Genomic DNA, 22,522 nt, shown 5'->3' on the forward strand with positions numbered 1-22,522 from the left:
GTGTTTTGAATTTAAAAAGGGAAATGCATTAGCTAATTATTGCTACGTCTACAAGCAAGTTCGCCTTCCTGTTCCCTAACCCCGCCTAGGTAACTTACTTGCATGTTACCGACTGCACCCTAGCACCTGAAATTGTACAGTAGTGATGACATGTAGTTTTACTAGGATTATTGAATGACTGAGCATTGTGTAGCACGGAAAATGGTGAGATTTATATTCAATAACAAAACATTTTTTATGAACATCTTGGCTTCTTTCACGCCCAAAGGGTAAACTTGGATTACAGCTATTGACATGCCAGGACAATAATGCTAGACTCTTTGCAAAAATTACCCAACTTTCCTATGAATGTCCAAGCTCGCTTCACTTCGCTATTTTCTCTAATTTTCCGTGAAGTAGTAAGGTAATTTTACAGAGGAAAAGCGATAAATGTTCAATTTGGCTCTCTAGTGCTTGGTTAATTTTGCTAGAAGGACACGATTAGGGTCACTTCATTTTGTAATTAATGCTAGCAATCAATTAGTGATTGCTGGTTGATAATTTGTTTGTTTTTATTCTTGTTTTTGTTGTTCCTTCAACGGCTTCTTCCTTTATCTCAAAAGGTTGAAGTCCAAATGCAGAAATAAAAGTTTCATTCCCACTTCAAACTGATCTTCATCAAACATAATTACACAAAACATATTTAAAAAGAAAAGTTATCATTTATTTACACCTCACTTCATGGTATATTACAAATCTACTTCCAAGTAAATACAAATTTACTTATGTCACAATGTAATATGTTAATTTCATTACACTGACATGTTAAAAGCATTCAAAAGAGTGAATCAGTTCAAAACATATTGTAGAACAGATTTGTTTACAAGCGCTAGCTTCACCCTACAATATGCTAATTTTCTTAAGCCGCCTGTTTGACAGGATTCAGTAAACAGTAATATAAGAGATAATAAATTGAAGAAATAATCTTGGCCTTTTAAGCCCCTAACAAAAATTTTATAAACAAAACCTGTTACAAGTAAAAATCTTAACTGTTTGGTACTACAGTATTAAATAATGTAGATATAGTAGAAGGCAATATATGTTATAACCATATTAGTTTTGAAAACCTCACAGCTTAATCATTCACAAAATCTCTGTTGCCCAAGAAAAACAATCAAATAAAAGACATCCTTCTCACTACCCTCTAGGAAACACTACAAATTTAATTATTTGTCAAAATCGTCTTTTTATACAGAAACACTGAAATGTCTGAATCAACAAATTATGAGTATTTTATCGATAGTATATCACAGGTGAGACATTATACGACCTCAAATATCTGGATTCGGTTGTTCGAAAAATCAGACACAACTACCCTTCCATCACTAAGATTTGCGGTAGACACTGGCCAATCAAACTCTCCTTTCCCACTGCCTTTTGTTCCAAACTTTGCTACAAACTTTCCGCTCAGATCGAACACTTGAACCCTGTTATTCCCTGAATCACAAACCATCAGATGTCCGTCTCTATTAACCGACAAGCAGCCAGGCCTATCGAACTCGCCCTCCATGTTCCCCTTCTTACCGAATTTAAACACAAAATTTCCCTCCAGATCAAACACTTTGATACAGTGTTCACCCTGGTGTGACACTATAAAATATTGCGCTGTCTGGATACAGTGATTGGGATAGGACGAAGAGCCTTGTCTGGCAAATTTACGTTTGAACTGCCCACGAGGGGAAAACATCTTAATTAATTTGTTACCTGCAATAGCAACAATAATATCACCGTTACTGGTGACAGATAAACCTTGAGGATTGTGAAGCTGGTGATTAAGGTTTCCTTTCTGACCAAACTTTGTAAGAAACTCGCCATTCCCACTGAACACTTGTATCCTGTTGTTACCAGAGTCCGCCACTATAATGTTGCCATTGTTATCAAAAGCTATCCCTGTAGGCCAGTCAAATTCACCCTGATTACGTCCCTGTCTACCAAACGATCTTAAGTGGGTACCATCACTACTGAATACTGATACCCTGTGGTTACAAAACTCAGTTACTGCCATTTCATTTCGATGATTCACTGCCACCCCCCATGGTCTACTTAACTTTCCAACAGACTCACCGAATTCTCCAAAAGATAGCACTGGTCTGAACCGCCTGGTTGGCATCTGGACCTCAAAAGAACTGCCACGGACATGTTTTCCTTCAAAACCACTAATTGCTTTCCTATTTTCTTTTCCTTCTGCAGCAGAAATCTGCGTCTTAATTTTGTCAAAAACTGTTTTTACAGAACCGATCCCCTCAGTGTTTAACATGTTAACAACTTTTGTGTTTTCACTAAAACTAAACCGAGGGATGCGTTCAACGTCACTTTTACCTAAGGCTCCTTGTTCGTGAAGGATTGTGTCAAATGTTTCATTAAATCCCAGGATTTCAGCGCTTGAGCTTCGTCTCAAAAGTTGTCTGGTTTCGTCGATGGCTGATTCAATGATATGAAGTTGATTTTCAGCTTCGCCTTTTCTCAGCGCGAAACACTCGAGGGATTCTTTCTCATGGTTATCAACTGCGCCAAAAATGTCCTGCTTCCTCGCTTCAATGATTGCCATCATCTGATCTGCAGTCGCCTGCACTTTGGTTTTTACGTCACCTACTTGCACCTGAACATCAATGCTGCTTTGATCGAGTTCGCTGATTTCATTTCTCTTTTCCTCTGCTTTCTTGTTAAGTAATTTAATCAGAGACTCCATTCGTAGCCTGTGTTCAATTGCTCCATCTTCAAGAAGCATCTTGGCGTGACCTTCGTGCTCCGTCAAAGCACAAGCGTTGCAAATGGCGACTTTACAGTCCTTGCAGAAGAACTCCAGCGTTTTGCTTTCGTGGCGTTTAATCTGGCAAAACGCTGGTCGCTTTAGTACGTCTTCAATGTCCTGATCTTGAAAGTCTTTTATCGCCAATACTCGATGTTCTTTATTTGCTCGGATTATATTATGTGCCGTGATGCACTCTTCACACCAGAAGAAACAACAATGGAAACAGTAGAAAGAGTTGGCGCTTCTCTTGTCGCAGTTTCCACATTTCACACCAGTTGTGTTGCACTCTTTAATGGCTAACACATCCAGGAGGCTGTTTATGCGGAAGTTGGTGGGGAACTCGTTGGGATTTCCACTTCCTGGGATCCTAATTTCCTTTCGACATTCTGGACATGATATGGCATCTTGGCGTGGACTCGTTCGATGAATACCGTTCAGACATTTAAGACCGAAGCTGTGCAAGCAAGGCAGCTGTTTTGGCTCAGTAAAGGGGCACATACACACAGAACAGGATACTTCATCATGAAGATTATCGAGCAAAGTCTTAATATCCATAGTGAGGGACGCCAAAAGGCGATTGCGATCGAAGGTTTTGAATTCAAAATGATGCAGTCGAGAGATCAATGAAGTTTTGTCCGGTCACGAGATGTTATTTCTTATCTGACTTATAATACTTGTATTGACCAATCACAGGGCGAGTATTGCAATATTTTGACGTTTATCGTAAAAGAATGGTTTCAAAAATATCTGAATTTCTAGGAATTGTTTATTATGCGCTCAAGAATGCATGACCTTTAAGAAGCTGTCAAGATGTTTTCACATCAGATTGCTTTAGGGCAATGTTTGAGAGATTTAATTATCTGCGTCTGTTCTCCACGATAGGTTTAAAGCGCTACTATGACGTAATTCGCGTCTTTCTAATCTGAGCCATTTTAAAACATAAGCAAGTAGTCTGTACGTGAAGAGGAATGCTGTTTACTATTTTCAAATATCTCTTTTTGTTCCAGAGATATTCAAGTTTTTTAAATATGCAAATTAGCCAAGTGATGACGTCATTAACTCAACCGAATTTTGGTCAAATATTATGAAAAAAGATATCTCAGCCAATTTGTATCAGAAATGCTTGATTCTTTGCAGTGACATTGTTCTAGGTGCGCTCCATAATATGAGGTTATCAGTCTTGTTACCATGGCAACATACTAGGTTCCAGTCCACCCTGATACTTAAGGCTTTGCTGGCCACCTTAGGCATTCTATTTTGATATTTTCATCTGCATGATCCAGCAAGCGTATAAATATGTTAGGTCGAGTTCGTGGCCTTGTTAAATGTTTTTCAAGCTGAAAATCACTTAAATATTGAAATCAGGTTGGAGGGGACTGGAAAAGAGTGAGTTGCCATGGGAACCGAATTTTTTATAGCCGTAGGTGTAGTGCCTTTAGAACTATTAGCCTGCCAGGTTTCAATGGTCTCTGCTGTAAATTGACTGAGATAGCTCTATTTATAATCTCGTACCCAGATCTCCCACGGTCAGGCCGAGGGGAGATCTCACATTTCGACATTCCCGAGCCAACTGAGATCAGGGTACGAGATTACTCTATTTATATACTTGATGTTATATTGAGTTGAGAATGTGACATCATCAGTCCTCTCATTTACATATTTTACACATTTTTCAAACGTGAATATCTCCGGAACCAATGCAGATATTTAGAAACGGTAAACGGTGTTTTTAATCTTTCCTAGAATTCTATGTAATAAACCTTAAAATTCAAGAGGTAAAATTTGATCACAGTAGCACTTTAAGTATTTAAAAGGGCTTGCCAAAATATCTCGATTACAGACCCAACAAAAAGAGATACCATTTCCATATGAAAGGGCTAAGGGAAAGGGTTTGGACCTGGGGGCGGCGGTAGATCTGCGTCTTTCAAACTTTTTTGGGGGTGGTAGGAGTTCGTTCTTTTGTCCTCTCGACCAAACATGCAAGACTTTGGAAACGGTGCAAGTCGCCTCCGGGGCGGTAGCCTGCGAGCAAGCTCTCTTGGGGGCAAGCTCTCCCGCCCCCCACCCTCAAGAGAGCTTGCTCGCAGGCTACCGGGGCGGAGCCTTCCCCCAACAGCGCCAAACAGTCACGCAACAATATGATTGACATTGTTATTTCACGTCTTTGTGTATAGCAAATTTATTAGGAGACAGCCTAATACAAAAGAAACAAATGCCAATGTCAGAGGAAAAAACTCACAATTGACCTATTTTTTTTTCTGGAAAGACTTTTCTCCAGTTTTCCCGCTAAAAACGTTTTCCCCACAAAGCGCATCACGAAAAGCAGGAAATATTCTGCAAACCATGATTGGTTGAAATCTTATGGTTGGTCACGCGACAAGACTTCATTGAACATCTCAGAACATTGAGCTTACTTTCGTTTTTACTTTTATTTTGGATTCATGTCCTATCGGTCGGAGCCGTCACTAGGTAAGTCAATTCCAGTTTTTCTTTTAATTTTCGTGTGCTATTCTTGCCCATTTTCGACACGACACATTTACTGTACCAGATGGTTCACGCTTTAGAGTGCGAATTCAATGCAAGGGCCGGGGCCGGAAGCCGTTAAAATCGCGCTATCGTCGCGTAACTCAACGTTTGAGCCAACTGTGAGTGCTAAATAATTTTAAAGTAGCACGAAGACCTCTGGATGACGTAGTGCGACATTGCTTAAAAGGGTGCAAGTCTATTGTTGCTTAACTCATGCCAAACTCAATGCAGACATTGTGATCATAAGCTTACATGTATTCATTACCTCTAATTTATCTCGAACAAATTTTCAACAAGATGCCCCTCTAATATATGGCATTACACGGAATGCTTAATGTAGCCCCAATTATTCCCCATTGTATGTTTCGCAGATATTTAAAAAATATCCTCCCTTGGCCATTGAAATAATTGTCTGAATGGTTTTATTCAGATATATTGCGTGATACTTATCGTTGTGTTACTAGGAATCATACCAGAAATAACTATGCAATAACGTCATGACCCCGCTGAACTGGTCTGGCCTCCTCTAGCTGTAATCCTTCGCGTTGATCATTTGATCTGTTTTTTAAAGCGGATTTTCTTTGCTGTGAACTCTCCCAATTTCCGCCGTTTCAACTGTCGAGTACTACCTAGAAGTTATTATTTCGATTTACTGCTTGAAAAAGGTTGGTTTTCTCTCTGAAAACGGCAGATCCGGAGTCTGAAATTCAGACATGTGGCCGCCATTGAACAAAAACAACTTTTCCAAATGATGATTTGCTTTGACGTCACACAAGTAGAGATGAGTGGGTCCCCTCCCTCGTGATATACGCGCAGATAATGGAGTTTGATTGGGCCGCTTTTGTTCAAGACAATCAAAACAATAGATCCCTTCTGGGAGAGGGAAGAATTTGATCTAGTTTTAATGAATAAATCAAATGATGATTTGACGTCACACAGAAGTGATGAGTGGGTCCCCTCTCTCGTGACATGTGCCTGAAAAATAGATTTTGATTGGGCCGCTTCTGTTGAAGACAATCAGAACAATATATCCTTACTAGGGGAGGACAGAGTTTAATGCATAAATTAATGTGCACATTTATGACACCGATGAAGAAAAAGATACCCGACCGAAACCTAGACACGTCATGCCCTGCGGGCATTCCGTGTAATCAGCCTGTCGATGTACAGACGAGCCAAAGTTGAGCTTTATTCCACTGAGTTCATTACATTGTCACGAAATAAACACGACTTTTGAATCGGGTCTAAGTTGCCAAGGGAAGCTCTTGCTTTTGAGCGTCTTGACTGCTCTCCACATTTCCAAAGTGCATCACGACTCCATGTAACCTGGCTCATCCAATTGACGACAAGTAATTGATGATCAGAAACGCAATCGATTGATCGATACCAATCGTTTCAGTCGAGTGAAAGTTGAGCTTAATTCAACTAAGTCCAACATGAGGATAGCCAACGTTTAAACTGGGATTCGTGCATTTAACAGGGAAGAGCCACCCAGTGGACCTGTTAATGAACCATTATTATTATTATTATTATTATTATTATTATTATTACTATTGTAAAATGGCAGTAAAAACTTCTGGATGCCCAGATTACCTAAACAATGATTGGGCAGCAAGCCGTAGCCAATCAATGTAACGACCAAAGTCCATACAATTAAACTCCGAACTTCTAATTCTAATTATTATAATTATTATTATAATTATTATTATTATTATTATTATTATTATTATTATTATTATTATTAGCCTAGTATTAGCCTCTAGCCTAGTCTTTTAAAGTAGCTCCCCAAACTTTCCAAAGTGCATATCATAATTTGAAATAATTAATATATAACTCAGCCCATCTAATTGATCACAATCACCGCTGATGAATTGAATGATATCATACATTTGCTTTGAGCAAGAGACAGCACTTGGGTGGGTATAAACCAACTGGTGGTACCTGTGATAACAATAACTGAGAAATGTACAATCTGGGATACCGTATTACCTCGGAAAATAGCCGTCCTTCGATTAATTGCCTCCCTCGAATAAACACCCCCCTTTGACGAAAATATTTAAAATAATCACCTCCCTCGAACAACCCCCCCCCCCCCCCCCTTTGCCATTTTCTCCTTTTATCCCCTTCCTCTCAAGTTAAAAATTGACATCTGGGATAACAATCAGGCTTTCATTTAATTGTACACAACTCAATGGTTACAAAAGCACCAGCTTTTTTTTACAGTTTTTGCTATGGTAATTTTCATGTATTTTAAAAAGTAATCAGCAATGATTCAGGCTCTGACACTGAAGATATTGACATTGAACATTGATTAATCAACGAAACAGATTTGAAACACTTAAAAAGCCCAGGTTCGGTTTATTTTTATGTGATTAGTTTTTTGATTTAATGGTATAATAAAACAAAATATTTAGGGCATGACCTCCTGAGAGAAATATTTGAAATAATCACCTCCCTTGAATAATTGCCTTCCCTTGAATAATCGCCGCCTTTCGGTGCAAAAAAAGAAACAATCGCCCCTGGCTATTATTTGAGGAAATACATTTTTGTCCCATAGTGTCATCCTCCCATGCAGTTGTCATAAGGAGAGTTGTGTGGGCAGATGTAAGAGGATGATGTATGACTCCCATTAAAAATGACTGTACTGATGGGAGGCTATACTAAACCAGCCATATGATTGGATATGTCTTTCGCCTCTGTATGCGCCCGCATGCCTTGTCTTATCTTGTTCTTGTAAATTTGCATGTCCTCTGTGCAACACTTTAAAAATTTGTTATTATTATTATTATTATTATTATTATTATTATTTGTTATTTGTTTACAGTCATGTTAGCTTTTTCTTTCTTTCTTTTTCCAATGGAATTACATTTTATCTTTTGATGCATTTCAAACTTGTTTTTAACTATATGTTTATAAGTACATACATACATACATACATACATACATACATACATCCATAAATAAATAAATTTTAGATAGAAAACGTTACACAGTTACTCGAGTTTCACGCACTAAGCGATCATCAGACTGTAACGTTTTCTATCTAAAATTTATTTATATTTCGCTCTGCATGTTTTTGCATCGAGCACTCCTGCGACTGAGTGAAGCAATCATTGTATTGTTTCTTTGTTTACATACATACATACATACATAACCTTTATTTCATCTCAAATTTTAGAGTAGCTACAAAATTAGCTAATTTAACCAAGAAATAAATAATAATAATTTATCATGTTAACACAAACAAAATAATGCCAAAACAATGTCCCTGTAATGGACTATATTATTGTGGAGGCTCCATCCAAGAGGGGTACCTTTTTCCAGGCTTGAGTTAGATAAAAGGGTGGGGATTTCCCAAGCTAAAGTATAGAAACGGTTAACCATTTATGTTTCACAAGGGCCTTTCAAAATATCTAAAAGGGTAAGGATTTGGACTTTGGGAGGGAGCCTCTTCAGATAAAAATTTTGTGAGTACCCACCCACTCATGCTTAGCCTAAGGTACACCAACCTCTCCTATTGAAATAGGAGGGGTAAGTGCAGGCTAAATAATTCCTTGTTTTTAACTTGGACAAGCTACAGATTGGGGAGAACTTTCCTGGTAGAAGCCCCAGGGTGGGGAGGCACTGGGGGGCTCCTCCTTCCCCATCCAATGTACCCTGACTAGGGCCCCCTGCGGTAGTTTGGGCACCCTTCCCAGGTTGCACTTGCCTTTACAAACCAAGATGGTGGGAGTTTGATCGAAGCGTACCAGCCTTGAAAATTGCACAGAAAAATAGGGGACTGTGAACAGTTTATGATTAATTTTATACTGAATAAGCAGATCATTGGAATCCGAATGAAAATTAAGGGTAAACACTCATTTTCCAGAGATAAGCAGATCTTATCAAGGGCTACTTAAATCCACTAAAAAGAAGTTATGAGTGATGTATAATACAGTGAGTGACACAGGCATACTTTGAGAGCTCCTTTTTGGAGTGAAACCTCAGACCTTCCAATTACTAGTTCAGTTGCTCTACCACTGAGCTACAGGAGACTCGTGGGAGCAAAGCCTATTAAACTAGGTTATGTGACAAACATCCTGCATAGTGCTAGGCTTAGAATGTCAATGTGTGGCATATGCGCAAATTGAATAAATGTGATGGAATATTTTAAGCCTGGTGATGGACAGTAGCCACGTTTTTTAAAGAAAATTAACCAGCAATAATTCTAAGAAGCTCCAAAATGCATAACAATGCATTTCTTCAAATTGAGGCTTGATTTTCTGACATAGCCATCAAAACTGGTCAAAAACCATATGCCGATAAGGCGGGGTGGGGGTGGGGTGGATACTGCATGCAATGGCTTTGAATCAGAAATTATCTTTTTTAAAATTTTGGGCTAATACCATGAAACTTCGTGACTTTTTAGGAATTTTATCTAGGAAATAATTTGATTACTTGCCAATCAATTTTGGCACTTTCCAATGACCCTGGATCAAAATTTATAATTTACTTCCCTTGAAAAAGTCAGCCTCTTCGGGCAATCTAGTACCCACCCTTCCCGGGGATAGAGGAAGAAATGAGTGACACTATAAGGCATCTCCTCCCTCTCCTTTATCGACCATTTGATAGGTCACTGGGCTTATGAATTATTAATTAGTTTTGAATCCTCTTCTCAGACCAGAAGTAATGAGATTCCTACGTCTGTTTCTATTTTTGAACATATCACTGAAAACGAACCCGATTTAGTAACGCAGAAAGACAAAAACATCTCTATGTGGGACACAGGAACATTGTTAATTAGGTGCAGTGTTAAAAAAGTTTTGGGTTAGGAAGAGATGAAGGTTGAATGGATATTTTGAGATGGCTATACCGTTGATTTTGTATCTGCTCCGCATGTTATGGAAGAAAAATAGGAAGCCCCAGTTTACCTTTTTGGTCTCGTAGGCGGACATATCTTCAAAAGCTGTAACAGTAGAACTTGGAGGGTGTAGAATACACGAATGTGTTTTACATTTGAGATTCTTAACACAGGCCGAAGACGTGAAGTGAAGTGGAAATAACGTCATGATTTCCAAACAATGGTCATCTTGGATCCGCCATATTTTTTCAATGCGTAGATGTCTCCCCCCTCTTGTTTTTATAGTCGAGGTTATAGAGCAGCTACGCTTTGTACAAGACAAACGATGTTCTCCGGAACATCTTGTCACTTTTTCCCGAACACTTATATACTTTTCCATATACGCCCTTCATTATTGCTCAAACATGACGCACCTGTTATTCTTCAACAACGTACACATTAATCATAGGACGCCTCCACCCCTCTCCCCCTCCGACACCCCTCTCAATCCTTATTCATCACCCACCTCCGTTTCTCCATAAAACCAATGCTGGTTCATTCCTAAAATTGAATTTGTTTTTTCTATTTTTCAGGAGAAAAGTTTAAGGTAGCCAGATACCTAGCTTGTTTAATTTAATCAAATGTTATGGAGTCTGCGGAAGAAGCTTTACGTTCAACGAATGCAAAAGCCAATTTTCAGCGCTTAACGCGCGGGGGTGTGGCGTTTTTAAGAGAAACATTTGACTCAATTCATTCTCCGGTCAACCTTCCGACAATCCTTGGTAATCCTGCAGTAAAGACGCTGCTGAAAAGCGCTAAACTTACCAAACCGGAGTGGAATTGCTTGTACCCATCGCCGGGGTTGTACGGCAAGTCCACCGAATTCGACATCACTCTAACTTTCAGACTTCTCCGAACAATCTGCAACCTAACCCCTCCTGCCACCGGATGGGACAGCCTACCAAGCAGCACAGACCACACTCTGGAAGCAGATTTAGCACGAGTAAAATATTATCGTAATGAAGTCTATGGCCATAGCAGCACCATGGAAATATCTGACGCCGAGTTTGAGGATCTTTGGAGAGAGATCAGCCAGGCATTATTGAGAATTGCTGCAGGCATCAGTCATGATAAAAGAGATGAGTGGAAGAAGGCCATTGACAAATTCCTTCATGAACCCCTTACCCCAGACGAAGAAAGATGCGTTGAAGAGCTCAGCCAGTGGTACAAGTATGACTTGGATGTTAAAGATGCTGTAGAGAAACTGGAGGAAAGTCTTCAGAAATTTCACCACTTGTGGGAAGGGAGAGATGACAATATTAAAAAAATGTTGCAGCAACTCGGCGAAACTTTAAAGCAATCGAATGAAGAACTTCAATTGGAACTTAGCCAACGCTTACAAAACGTCACAAGAGGGTTGCAACACCCAATAAGTTAGTAAAATATTACTTTTTATTTCAGTCTTTAGTTTTCGCTAATTTGTTTGTTTTTCTTTTATAGAAGCACATTTTTCCTCGTATCCGTATTGGTCCGCAGATCTTAAAGGGCCCACAGCCTTAAGCTTCAAATCTGTTTAGTATGTGTTGTATGAGCGCATCCGATATAAACATGTCACTGCATCAAAATGACGGAGGTCATTATAGGTATTTCGAAAAATTAACCATCATCGATTTCATCTAGAAAGAGTCGCGTTTATCGTGCCTCTCTAGTCGTAATGGAGTTTTAGGTGATCCGGTGACCATCTATGGGACACAGGGTTGTCTTGGAAAAGTCAACTAGCCCACTTTTGATATATCAGCGCTCTTTTTTGGCTCCAAAATTGTAAATTCGTCAATACCATTTTTCCGGTTTATTCCGGCCCAGAATTCGTATGTTAGAAACTGTTACTACTAAAGGGCGGGTTCGTTTTACCTATAGATAAGTGTCAAGTTAAAACACTTTGATATGATTGGTGAAAGGCAGAGCAAATAGTCTGTAACAGCCCTTTACTACTATGGGGCCTCACATTAATTTATGAAAAATCTCTGAATAAATATATCATTAGTTGGTTGAATTTATAAGTTTTTGACTCTACACTGTATGTTGTTCCATACATACCATTTTGAATAATTTTGGGTGCGATCATCTTTCTCGCGAAATGAGACCGAGTTGTAAAGTTCAGATTTGCGAAGTAAACTCTGTCCCATTCCAGGCCTAAGTTATTCAAAATGGCCACCGCCAGCTGAAGAGATATTAGGGAGCTTTAGGAACGACGACGGTGACAGCAGCGAAAACATCACTTAAAATGAATTCGCGTTTTTTCAAACGTCGTGGCGACTATTCCATATCGCTTTATATGTCAAATGTAGGTGAAATTTCCTGGAGTTGAATTCTTGGAGACCACACCCAAGTTGAGAAAGAGAAAGAAAAAAATTCGTCGTCGTGTGTTTGCGTCCTCCATAAAACTTCCCATCGGGAAACTATGATTTCACGTCCTAGTCGCGCAGTGACGGCAAAGAAATGCACCTTGAGGTGTAATGCACGTGCAGAGTTTTTGTTTGAGTTATTAAGCTTATTGCTTTTTTTACTTTCTCATCGCCGTCCCCGTGTTCTTTGCTAAAGCTCCCTAGATCTTAACAACTGCAAAGGTGACGAAACTTGTAAGATGTTTTTCATATTTGATGTGAGGGTTCCCTGTGCCACGTTGTTTATTTAGCAACTTACCGATCAGTGCTATTTTTGTTTTCTAACAAAACAGCAATACGTCTTGAGGTCAACCCAGTTTCTTTTCACCGTCCATATTTGCCCCAAGGAACAGGTGGTTCTGAAGAAATGTGTAGCGTACCAATAGCATTTGAACACGAGCAAGAGCTAGAAGCAGAAGCAGAGTCTTTGCCGAGAGAACCCCGAGGAAGCCAGCAGAATATTCCAACAGAAATAGACATTTGGAATGTCATTTTGTCATTCAAGAACTCTTTTGATTTATTTTTTAAATACTTAAAGGGAAAACTGAATGTTTTCGTGCGGCACCTCGACGTAGGTAGTTTGTTCAGAACTGTTGAATGCAGCTCATTGGAGATCCTTGAAGGATTGTGGAAAGATTACAAAAGCGGCAATCTTACACAAGTGGCCCAGGAAACGCTGATAACAGCTGAGGTCTTGGAAAAGCTTGAACTGGCCGAGGTGAGACTGAAAACGTTTATTTCTGAGGAGGGGTACAACGAGGGAAAGCAAATGTTTACGGAAATTTCTGATAATTCAGAAGAACAGCAATCGAGTGCCCAAAGAAACGAAAGCCGTCAAGCAACTGGCGGTTTCGAAGGAGAACATGTTCGTGGCAGTCGTTTTGAAGTTCAGGTCCAAAGCAGGCGGTTCAGACCCGTTCTATCTTTTGAACACTGTCATACGTCTGATGAAAGGCTTTGGGCACCATATGGCGTGGCAGTGAATAATCGAAATGAAATAGCAGTAACTGAGTTTAGTAACCACAGGGTATCAGTATTCAGTTGTGATGGTACCCATTTGAGATCATTTGGAAGCAAAGGACGAAAGCCGGGTGAATTTGTCCACCCTACAGGAATAACTTTTGACATCAATGGCAACGTAATAGTGGCGGACAGTGGTAACAACAGGGTCCAAGTGTTCAGTGAGAATGGCGAGTTTCTGAGCAAGTTTGGTGAGGAAGGAAACCTTGATCACCAGCTTAAGAGCCCTCAAGGTTTATCTGTCACCAGTAACGGTGATATTATTGTTGCTGATGCAGGAAACAAATTCATTGAGATATTTTCCTCGAGTGGGCAGATTGTACGTAAATTTACCGGGCAGGACTTGCACTATCCCTGTCACTGTATTCAGACGGAGCAACATCTTATAGTCTCAGACTTGTATACACACTGCATCGGAGTGTTTGATCTGAAGGGAAATTTTTTGTTTACAATCGGATCGGAAGGAAGCAAGGAGGGTGAGTTTCATGATCCTGCCGGTTACTTGTCGGTCAACAAAGATGGACAGCTGATGGTTTGTGATTCAGGGAATCGCAGAATTCAGGTGTTCGAGTTGAGCGGAACGTTTGTTACAGAGTTTGGAACAGAAGGGAACGAGGCAGAGGTGCTGCATTTCCCAATCTCTACAGCAAATCTAAGTGATGGAAGGGTAGTCGTGTCTGACTTTGGTAAAAGAAAAATTCAGTTGTTTCAGGTAATATGATTTCTTCTCGTCTTGCGTGCAAAGTACATAAAATGGTTTATTAGTTCACTCAAAAACCTCATCTTTTTTAAGACGGGATTCGTAGAAAGATTTTTTTTTTTCATATTTTAACATAAATAATCGAGAAACTGATTACGAAACCTTGCTATCTTCAACGTTGACAACAATGGCGCTACGAAGGGCCCCGGCCGTGCATAATCCTTTATTTTAACGTTCACACTTCTGTTGAATATCTTAACAGGAACGTTTCTATTTGTCAGTTGCTCCACCGAACACATTTCAAAATCTTTTGTGGTTTGTGCACGGTCAAGGCCAAAAATGCTGACAAAAACATATAATGAAGGTGTCTGTCTGCCTTCATAAGCATTGCCTTTTATTAACTAAGGTTTTAAGTAATGTTTAAAAAAACGAGTAGGAGTGTTTTATCGAGTTTAAAACCACGAGGCGCAGCCGAGTGGTTTTAGACCCGATAAAACACGTGCTGCGAGTTTTTTGAACGGCTTCGAAAACATTGCTGGAAAATGTGTGTCAATAGAGTTCATAACAATTATACTTTTGTGAACGTTGGAAATTAGCATACGAGAAAAACACCGCATTCTAATGAGGAGTGTTTTGTCAACTGATAAAACACCGCATACTAATAAGGAGGAGGTTTATCGAAACCAAGTCACTTGTACGTGATGTATTATGGACATTTGATAGGTCAATGGGCTTATGAATTATTAATGAGTTTTTGAAGCACTTACTACACTATAGTACGTTTACCTTAAACAAGTATTTTTTTTTCCTTTTCTGTTCTCTGCTTTTACGTGCAACAGAGATTTAGTAAATTTTATGTGTTTGGGGTTTTATACAAACAATCAGTACAAGCAGTTTGTAAAAGTAAGTTGGTGCTTACCTCTTGTCCACCGTAAGTAGTTGTAGCAGCTGGGTTTACTTGAAACAATTTGACAACTTGATGAATGTATTTCATGTATGGTTTATAAACTGCGATTGTTGTAAATTTCACTGTTTTTCTGATCTGTTAGCTCCGTTGTAAAATCGGTATTTACATCGTTTAAGAGTTACTAATGGCAGTTTCCAAACAACTTAATAAAGCATTGTTAATAGCTTTTACCAAACCTTACCCGAATTTGTAAGTAGTCATAGTTTTGTACGTGTAATATATTTTGTGAGGTCATTTCTTATTTGCTTGCTATACGAATTTCGATTTCTTTTGGTGGTGAAACTTGTTGCCAAGGAATTGTAACCAGATTCCAAACCTTGCCTTAGTTTGTAAGTAGCCATAGTTTAATAAGTGTATTATATTTTTTAAGGTTAATTCTTAGTTGCTTGCTACACGAACTTCGAATTCTTTTAGCGGTGATACTTGCAAAGACAAACAGGCCAACAGAATTAGTGACTTGTAGGCAAAGCACTGTAAATAAATTTTAGCAAACTATATCATTCTTAGTTTGTGAGTAGCCATAGTTTATAAGTGCAACATATTTTGGGAGGATAATTCTTATATGCTTGTTACTATGATACGAAGTTCGATTTGTCTTTGGTGGTAAAACTTGAAAAGACAAGTAGCTTAACAAAATTGTAATTTTTAGGTAAGCGTTGTAAACAGATCTTACCAAACCTTTCTTTAGTTTCTAAGTAGTCGTAGTTTTACAAGTGCAATATATTTTGGGAGATTAATTTTTATTTGTTTGTTATTCCAATTCGGAATTCTTTAGGTGGTGAATCTTGTAAATACCGTAATGATAACTTCTGTCATAAAATTTCCCGTGATGTTTGAATGCTTCTTTATTTTCGTGTATGGGATCGGATCAATGCTTATTCAATGTGTTTTTTATCGGTATATCTGCACATCTTGTATCACTCAAGCTTCACAGTTTCTCCATGATTCTCCACGAGTTTAACATTTTTTAATGCAAATTTTGTTATCATACCCCTTATACCTTATTCGTTACTTTTATGCTGAGGCAAAAGATTGCAAATTAAGTTTCAGAACGACGATTGACTTTATTTCTTTTTCTTTATAATTATAGTAGTTGAACGAACGGATTTTATGTCACAAATACTTGAAATTTTAATTTGCTAATAATATGATTGGTTATTAACATTCCAGTCTTTTGCGCTGGTGAAGTGTAAATTCATGGTACATTTTGTTATTTAAGTTTGCCTGATCAGTTTGAATTACTCAAAATTATGTCTAGTAGCCTAGACATTATTGTAATACGCGCAAACACGGTGCCGAACAACTGCTGCGCGCTATTATGGATCGCCTTTACAGATCTTATACACATAGGTTCGTTAGGCACGGACAGCCACCGAAACTTAAATATTTTCTTCTTAAGTTCTTTAGTTTGTTGCTGCCTCTCGCCATAAATTGGAATATTCTTGTTTTGATCAGTTGTCACAAATACAATAGCGTCAAAATTCATGAAAAAGGAAAGCATCCCACAAACAAATGTGCCTACGTTCTCTTATCAGTACTATTAGTGAGGAAGGCGAATCTTTTCTGTGATACAACATAAAATCTTAAATTGCGGTGTGCAAAAAATCTATAATTGTGAAACAGATTTTTTTCTTGCTAAAGCAATTCTTGGGTGCATTTTTTGGGGAAAGTCTGAACTTCCCTTACTTAGTCAGTGCCTTTTATGGTGCATGGAAGGAATCAGGGCGCAGAAAAGAAGGAATTCACCGTACCTCCCTTGGGACAGAAAAAGTGGGAAGCTCTTAGAGGGTGGCTGCGGTAATTTCTACTTCTGAATGGATTGTCTAAAATTTGTAAGTTGTGGACTATCTAAACTGTCCAGTGTGTTAAGCGTAGTTGTGATGCTCAGCGAGGACACTGAACGACAATATTCCGGCCTCAACCCTCCAAGCCTTGCTCCGCTGTCCGGTGGGTGTGGCTGGTTTTTCTCTGGGCGAAAGTAAATGATGTACAGCTTAGGACCAAACAGGCAAATCAGAGCCACAGTGCAGCAGAATATGACGAGAAAACAGGTCAAAATTGTCCTGTACAGTCCCGTTGTACCCAAGAATGTCGGCACAAAAACAGCTCCGCTTATACATACAGTTACCATGCTGAAGGTGATGAACTTAGCTTCGTTGTAATTCTCGGGAACTTTGCGCACCAGAAATGCCTGATAAGTACAGAGAAGGACAAGCGCGGCATTGAACGTGGCCCAGATAGTGAAACCCACGACTGAATCTGTCACGCACTGTAGCGTTACATCGTGACTTCCGTGCGTGACACGAACTACTTTGGCTGGGGATGCGATGATCCACGTGGCCGCGATAGAGTTCTCTAACATGAAACACACCCACACAAACGCCATCTGCCACTTGTTGCTAAGGAACGAGAGTTTTCCAGCGCGCATGCTTTTGACGCTGAAAATTCGCGCAATGCGATTGGTTTTCGTGAGAAGCGAGCCAATCACTAAGGCAGCACAGCTGCTTATCAGAAACGGACGAACATGGCAGAGGACTGGTGTCGGTTGAACGAGATGGATTATGGGAATAGCATAGCACCAAGCCAATCCAAAGAGCAAAACGTAGGTTATTTCCCGACTTGAAGCCTTAACAAGTGGAGTTTTTCTCTCCTTGAGCAACGTTACAAATGTTACGAAAACCGAAAGAATACCAACAACGCAAGCGACGGCGACCGCTATGCCTGCTGGGGTTTCGTAAATTTTAGTCGAAGGAATGACGTCACAAAACGACTTGCCTTGATTGGCTTTTGATCCATCTGGGCAGTTCATGCATGCCGTCGCTCCTGATTGGTTGGAGACGCTGTTGCCACGACAACGAAAGCAGTTCCAACAACACTCTGGGAAGAGTCTTTTGGGTTGTTTCCAGTAACCTGGAAGACATTTTGAGCTACACCTTGCATAAGAGTGCAGTCCAGTAAAGGGATGTTTGGTTTGCAAAAATCTTAACCCCTTTCCCGAAAACCAGTAACCCAGAATGTCAAAATAGTACTTCCCGTCTCGATTGTTGACAAAGATAATGTCGTAGCAGGATCGCGCACTTCCACTGTCATCGAAAGAGACTTGGTGGCCGGTGGGAGACACAAATGACACGTTTTTAATGAAGCTATAAACCTCCGTTTGCACTGTGCTGGAAACATCCTTAAGACAAGATGTGTTTGAGCACCGGTACATGTTATGTAAGCCATAAGCGACGGCGTAAACGGCATCAATAGCTGTAGTCGTATAAGATGAGTATTCTATTGGTTCAGTCAGATTCAACAGTTTTTCCACATACCCCTTATAAGCTCTTAACCAGGGGTTCCGCATCAAGCGCTCGCTGGTAATGTCCTGGAAGTATGCTCTGAACGGTTCGTAAACCTTCGAGTTGGGCTCCGTTGTAATCCAGTATTTCAATATTTCTTTGTTCTGGCGCAAAACGGAGTACGAATGAGCAAAAGCATCGGAACCGATCCAAACGTATCCCGTTAAGTTCTCTTCTCTTGCAGTGTTAATGAAATAATCTGCATCGTTCAGCTCTGCAAAGAGCACGATGACTTTAGCTTCGGGGTGTTCCCGAATCTTCGATACAATCTTTCGAATTTTCGCTTTCGGCGTTCGAATGGTGAAAACTTCGTCAACTGCGATACAGATGGGATGGTCTTTCTGACTGTTCGCTGCGTTTTTAAACGAATCGATTCCTGATCGACCGTACTCGGTGTCCGAGGCAATTGTCGAGACGAAATTCCAATCAAACGCTCGGATCACATCGACCATTGCTTGAGCCTGATGCGTGTCGGACGGAACGGTACGGAGGAAGTGTTTGAAGCGTGTACGGTCGCTTAAAAGGCGACTCGTCGACGCGTAGCTTACTACAGGAACATGAAATAAGCCCGCTAGGTTTGCGACTGCGATTGAAATTCCACTGTACGCGGCTCCGATAACCGCAACTCCTTTACCTGTGGTGGCTGCTTTTGTTTGACGCATGGAACTACTATTCTGTAGACCACACGCGCGTTCCTCTCGTTCCGCGCGGAGATACGCCTCGCGGATGAATCCAAATTGTAGCGATTCTCGAATGGTGTGATCCACACTGTTACAAGTGTCTTTAACATCCACACCTAGAAAGATACCGGGCAGCAAAGTTTTGTTTTTGTTGATTTGGTCCACCGCGAAAAGAATGGCCTCTGCTTGTTGGAGTCCACGAAAGTTGAACGGTCCGCCGCAATGATGATCAAATTTTCCGTCGGAGCTTTGCGCGGGTTCTTCTTCTCTTGTTCCCGGGGGATAATGCAGCGGGGCCAAACCTCCTAATATCACGTCTCCGGGCCAAAAAATTCTTGGGGATTGTCTTTCTGGCTTCTCACCATGAATCGGGAAAGCGGCGCAAAAGACAAGTACGGCAAGCCAACAGTGGACTACCATGTTTCCGCACTAAGATGAACGGACAAGAGTTTCTGTTTATTTCTTTCGACGAGCTTCGATTGTTCCTGTTGAATTTTGTTTCAGTCTTCACGGTTGAGGAAAAAAATCGGTTACTCCCCTTGCAATATTGCGCTTCTGGTTTCAACAATTCGCCGCACCTCTACGATTTGTCTTCTTGGCGGAATATTGTAACTGCAAAAACAGAAATTAAGAGATCTTCCTGAAAACAATGCTAGTCACCTCGTCGAATTATGCCATCAATTATGCTGCGAATTATTTTTGAGGAAAAAAATCCACAACCGAGGAAGTTGTGAAGAGCTTTTTTGACGCAGAAAGTGCCACACTAGTTGCACAGAATATAAAGCTAAACCTCATTACCTTTCTTTCGTTTCCGCATTTAAGTAGGATGTATGCTCATCGTAACGACAAATAACAGAAATAATGGTTATGGGTAAATAAAATAACCTTGTCCGCTTTTACTGAGGACAATCCATAAATTTACGTAAGAGCATGGGTACATTTTCAGCATTTATGCTTACCAACCAACGTCCAATCCGTTTCGTGTCCAGTTTAACAGCTGCACTGCCCATTGAAAAGGCGTTGAACTATTCGACCAGTAATTTTCAAGCCTCGCAGTAGTAAGGTTTGCGTTAAATTTGAAAATTCTGGCTCCGTAAAGTAAATCTAGAAAAACGTCAGCTGGCAAGCAATCGGCGGCTTAATTTGCCTCGGCTAAGATTAATTTCCATTTTCTGTTCAAATAAAAACTTGACAGCAAATGCAAAATCCAGCAGGTGCTTCATGGAGAGTTAATGATTTAAATAGAACTTTAATTCGACTCGGGGAAGGCTGTCAGTTTTAAAACTATAGCGAAGCGATTTTGCGAATGAACTTAGGAGGCGGGGAATGTTCTGTGAAAAAAGTGGTACGCGGTAAAAAGTGGTTACCACAAATTAAAGGACAAAGTAATCATCAAGAACGTCCCTAGTATATGTTTAATTATACTGGTTCATTTATTTTCTCGTTTATATTTGTATTTGAGAGCAAGCTTCAGTTTTATCTTCATAGTTTACTTAAGGCTTGATTTTTCTTCAAGAGATCGTTCTCTTGCTTTAATGCAGTGCACTTCTAACTCCCAATCTTTATCTCCTAATTGATCTGGACAAAAAACAAAGTCGTCACGGATGCCAACGAAAATCACTTTCTTTTTACTTATCGCGCTGTGTAAAATATAATAAATACATATAGAATGGTTTTCTCTTTAAATTAAGGAGAAATATTATTGTTTGATTTATTTAATTCAATATAACAGTTCTTACGAAAAAGATAAATTAAAAGTACTTCTTCGGCCCGATAGGGGCCAAAACACAATGAAGCATTTCTGTGCCAGTGAAATTCTGTTGATCCGCCAACGGGCCACAAATTTATGCAGTATCTGAGATTCAAAAATGCAAACTCGGTAGAGTTTTGTTCTCACCGAAATAAATTGGCAGAAGTAACGAGGTTGCTATATAAACGGGGCTGGCTATAGCTGGCTTCATGAAAGAAAAGAAAATAGAAAGAAAATACGGTTCGAAAATTTCAGCTCAATTCAGCCGGGGCACTGAAATGTTGTCTCCTCTGTTTCTAGATCGTTTGGTGGCCCGGCTGGCCTGTTAAAGTCATATTTACTTAGGCTAATGATAAGCTAATACAGCATGATCTGTTTGGGTATTTTAGCTGAAAATTTAAGTTTCAGAACGTTTTTGGAAACGCCCCAATTTACGAGCATTACGGAAATGCTTGCACCTCCGAAAACAAAATTTTTAGCTGACACAAAACTTTAGACTTTCTTGAAAACGAAATCCGAATTTCTGTGAGGATTAAAGCCGACCTCCCGAAAACTGATATTAATCAAAATGAACCGTTGGTTTCCCCTGTGAATTTGCCCAAAGTTAGCGTTCATGGAGTATTCAAGATCCTGGAAGTACTGTTGGAATTGTAAACAACCGCGTCCGAAATTTCGTGTTAGGCGGGAGAGAAAACGCTATCAACAAGGTACGAGCATATATTTAAGTCTCTTCGGCGCTTATATTATAATCGGACCTTAAGTACTGACCGTAAAATACTCACAGAGCTTACACATTTTTGTAAGGGGTTTTGGCTAGATTAAAAAACGACAGGCTTTGTTATGGTTGGGACCGGCGCTAATAAGCAGCCGTTCTTAAGCGTTTGACCTGGATAAGAAATACGTTAATAATAACATGTAGCAATTGCACTTGCTGTTCTTTAATTAAGCTCTCAAACGTGACAACAACACGTTCTGTTTGCGAGCTCCTGATAACTATTCAATTGTAGCAGTTCCTTCACCATCTCCAGTTTTCTGTGGAAGTCCAGTTTCATTCTGTCCGCGAGATCCATGATATTTCACTTGCAAATATCTAAACACAACAATGGGAACCTTGTGCTCGCCTTTATCCTTCTGTTTGTGTTTTGATTTAATATTGGTTTCTTTTTCAGGAACGCCAAACAACGATTAAACAACACTGTGAAAAAAGGATGGCAAATACCCTTGTAAGCCGAAATTTAAATAACTTCCCCTCGTGTTCCAATCCGCTACGAGGGCAACGAGAAAATTCTATTAATAAAAATACTTTGAACGTTTTCTCTCTTGAGTTCCATGTCTTGTTGTGTTCTTTTAAAGGCGCATTGCGAAAGCTCATACAGTTTGATCTATTCGATTGTTTTAGCTGAAAATTTGAGCTGCAGAAATTTCTGCCAAACGGAATCTTATTCCTAGAATTTATGTTTACGAAAATTCTTACTGCCCTTTTT

The 22,522-nt window shown here is 39.7% G+C and overlaps 3 protein-coding genes across 5 annotated transcripts in view; 1 reads left to right on the plus strand and 2 right to left on the minus strand.

The window, feature by feature from the left end:
* The window catches only part of LOC146466852 (E3 ubiquitin-protein ligase TRIM71-like), a 59,254-nt gene extending 55,816 nt beyond the window's left edge, over positions 1-3,438 (minus strand). The window contains exon 1 of the mRNA XM_085126793.1: positions 879-3,438. Within this exon, the coding sequence (XP_084982919.1) occupies positions 1,301-3,346 (2,046 nt within the window). The 5' untranslated portion in view covers positions 3,347-3,438 and the 3' untranslated portion in view covers positions 879-1,300. The remainder of the gene's footprint in view (positions 1-878) is intronic.
* Positions 3,439-5,136: 1,698 nt separating this feature from the next.
* Positions 5,137-16,105, plus strand: LOC146466855 (uncharacterized). 3 transcript variants are annotated; one of them, XM_085126664.1, is made up of 3 exons: positions 5,137-5,260; positions 10,730-11,569; positions 12,874-16,105. In XM_085126664.1, exons 2-3 carry the CDS (start codon positions 10,783-10,785, stop codon positions 14,319-14,321), a joined length of 2,235 nt encoding a protein of 744 aa, XP_084982790.1. In that variant the 5' UTR covers positions 5,137-5,260; positions 10,730-10,782; the 3' UTR covers positions 14,322-16,105. The 3 variants fall into 3 exon arrangements, with proteins under 3 accessions (XP_084982790.1, XP_084982787.1, XP_084982789.1); XM_085126661.1 differs by having other exon boundaries at positions 5,162-5,264; positions 10,733-11,569; XM_085126663.1 differs by lacking the exon at positions 5,137-5,260 and having other exon boundaries at positions 9,916-11,569.
* A 136-nt stretch (positions 16,106-16,241) lies between these two features.
* On the minus strand, positions 16,242-20,173 carry LOC146466856 (metabotropic glutamate receptor 2-like). The gene has a single exon (XM_085126660.1). The coding sequence runs from the start codon at positions 19,706-19,708 to the stop codon at positions 17,072-17,074; it is 2,637 nt and encodes an 878-aa protein (XP_084982786.1). The 5' UTR covers positions 19,709-20,173; the 3' UTR covers positions 16,242-17,071.
* Positions 20,174-22,522: the final 2,349 nt, after the last annotated feature.

The sequence above is a fragment of the Pavona decussata genome, unplaced genomic scaffold (assembly GCF_977016875.1).
Source record: "Pavona decussata unplaced genomic scaffold, jaPavDecu1.1 SCAFFOLD_140, whole genome shotgun sequence".
Lineage (NCBI taxonomy): Eukaryota > Metazoa > Cnidaria > Anthozoa > Scleractinia > Agariciidae > Pavona > Pavona decussata.

Excerpts from the sequence above, each read along its gene's own strand:
- LOC146466855 (XM_085126664.1), top strand. The coding sequence starts at position 10,783 with ATGGAGTCTGCGGAAGAAGCTTTACGTTCAACGAATGCAAAAGCCAAT. Across the intron at positions 11,570-12,873 it reads AGGGTTGCAACACCCAATAA|CAATACGTCTTGAGGTCAAC; the intron begins GTTAGTAAAATA and ends CTAACAAAACAG.
- LOC146466856 (XM_085126660.1), bottom strand. The coding sequence starts at position 19,708 with ATGGTAGTCCACTGTTGGCTTGCCGTACTTGTCTTTTGCGCCGCTTTC.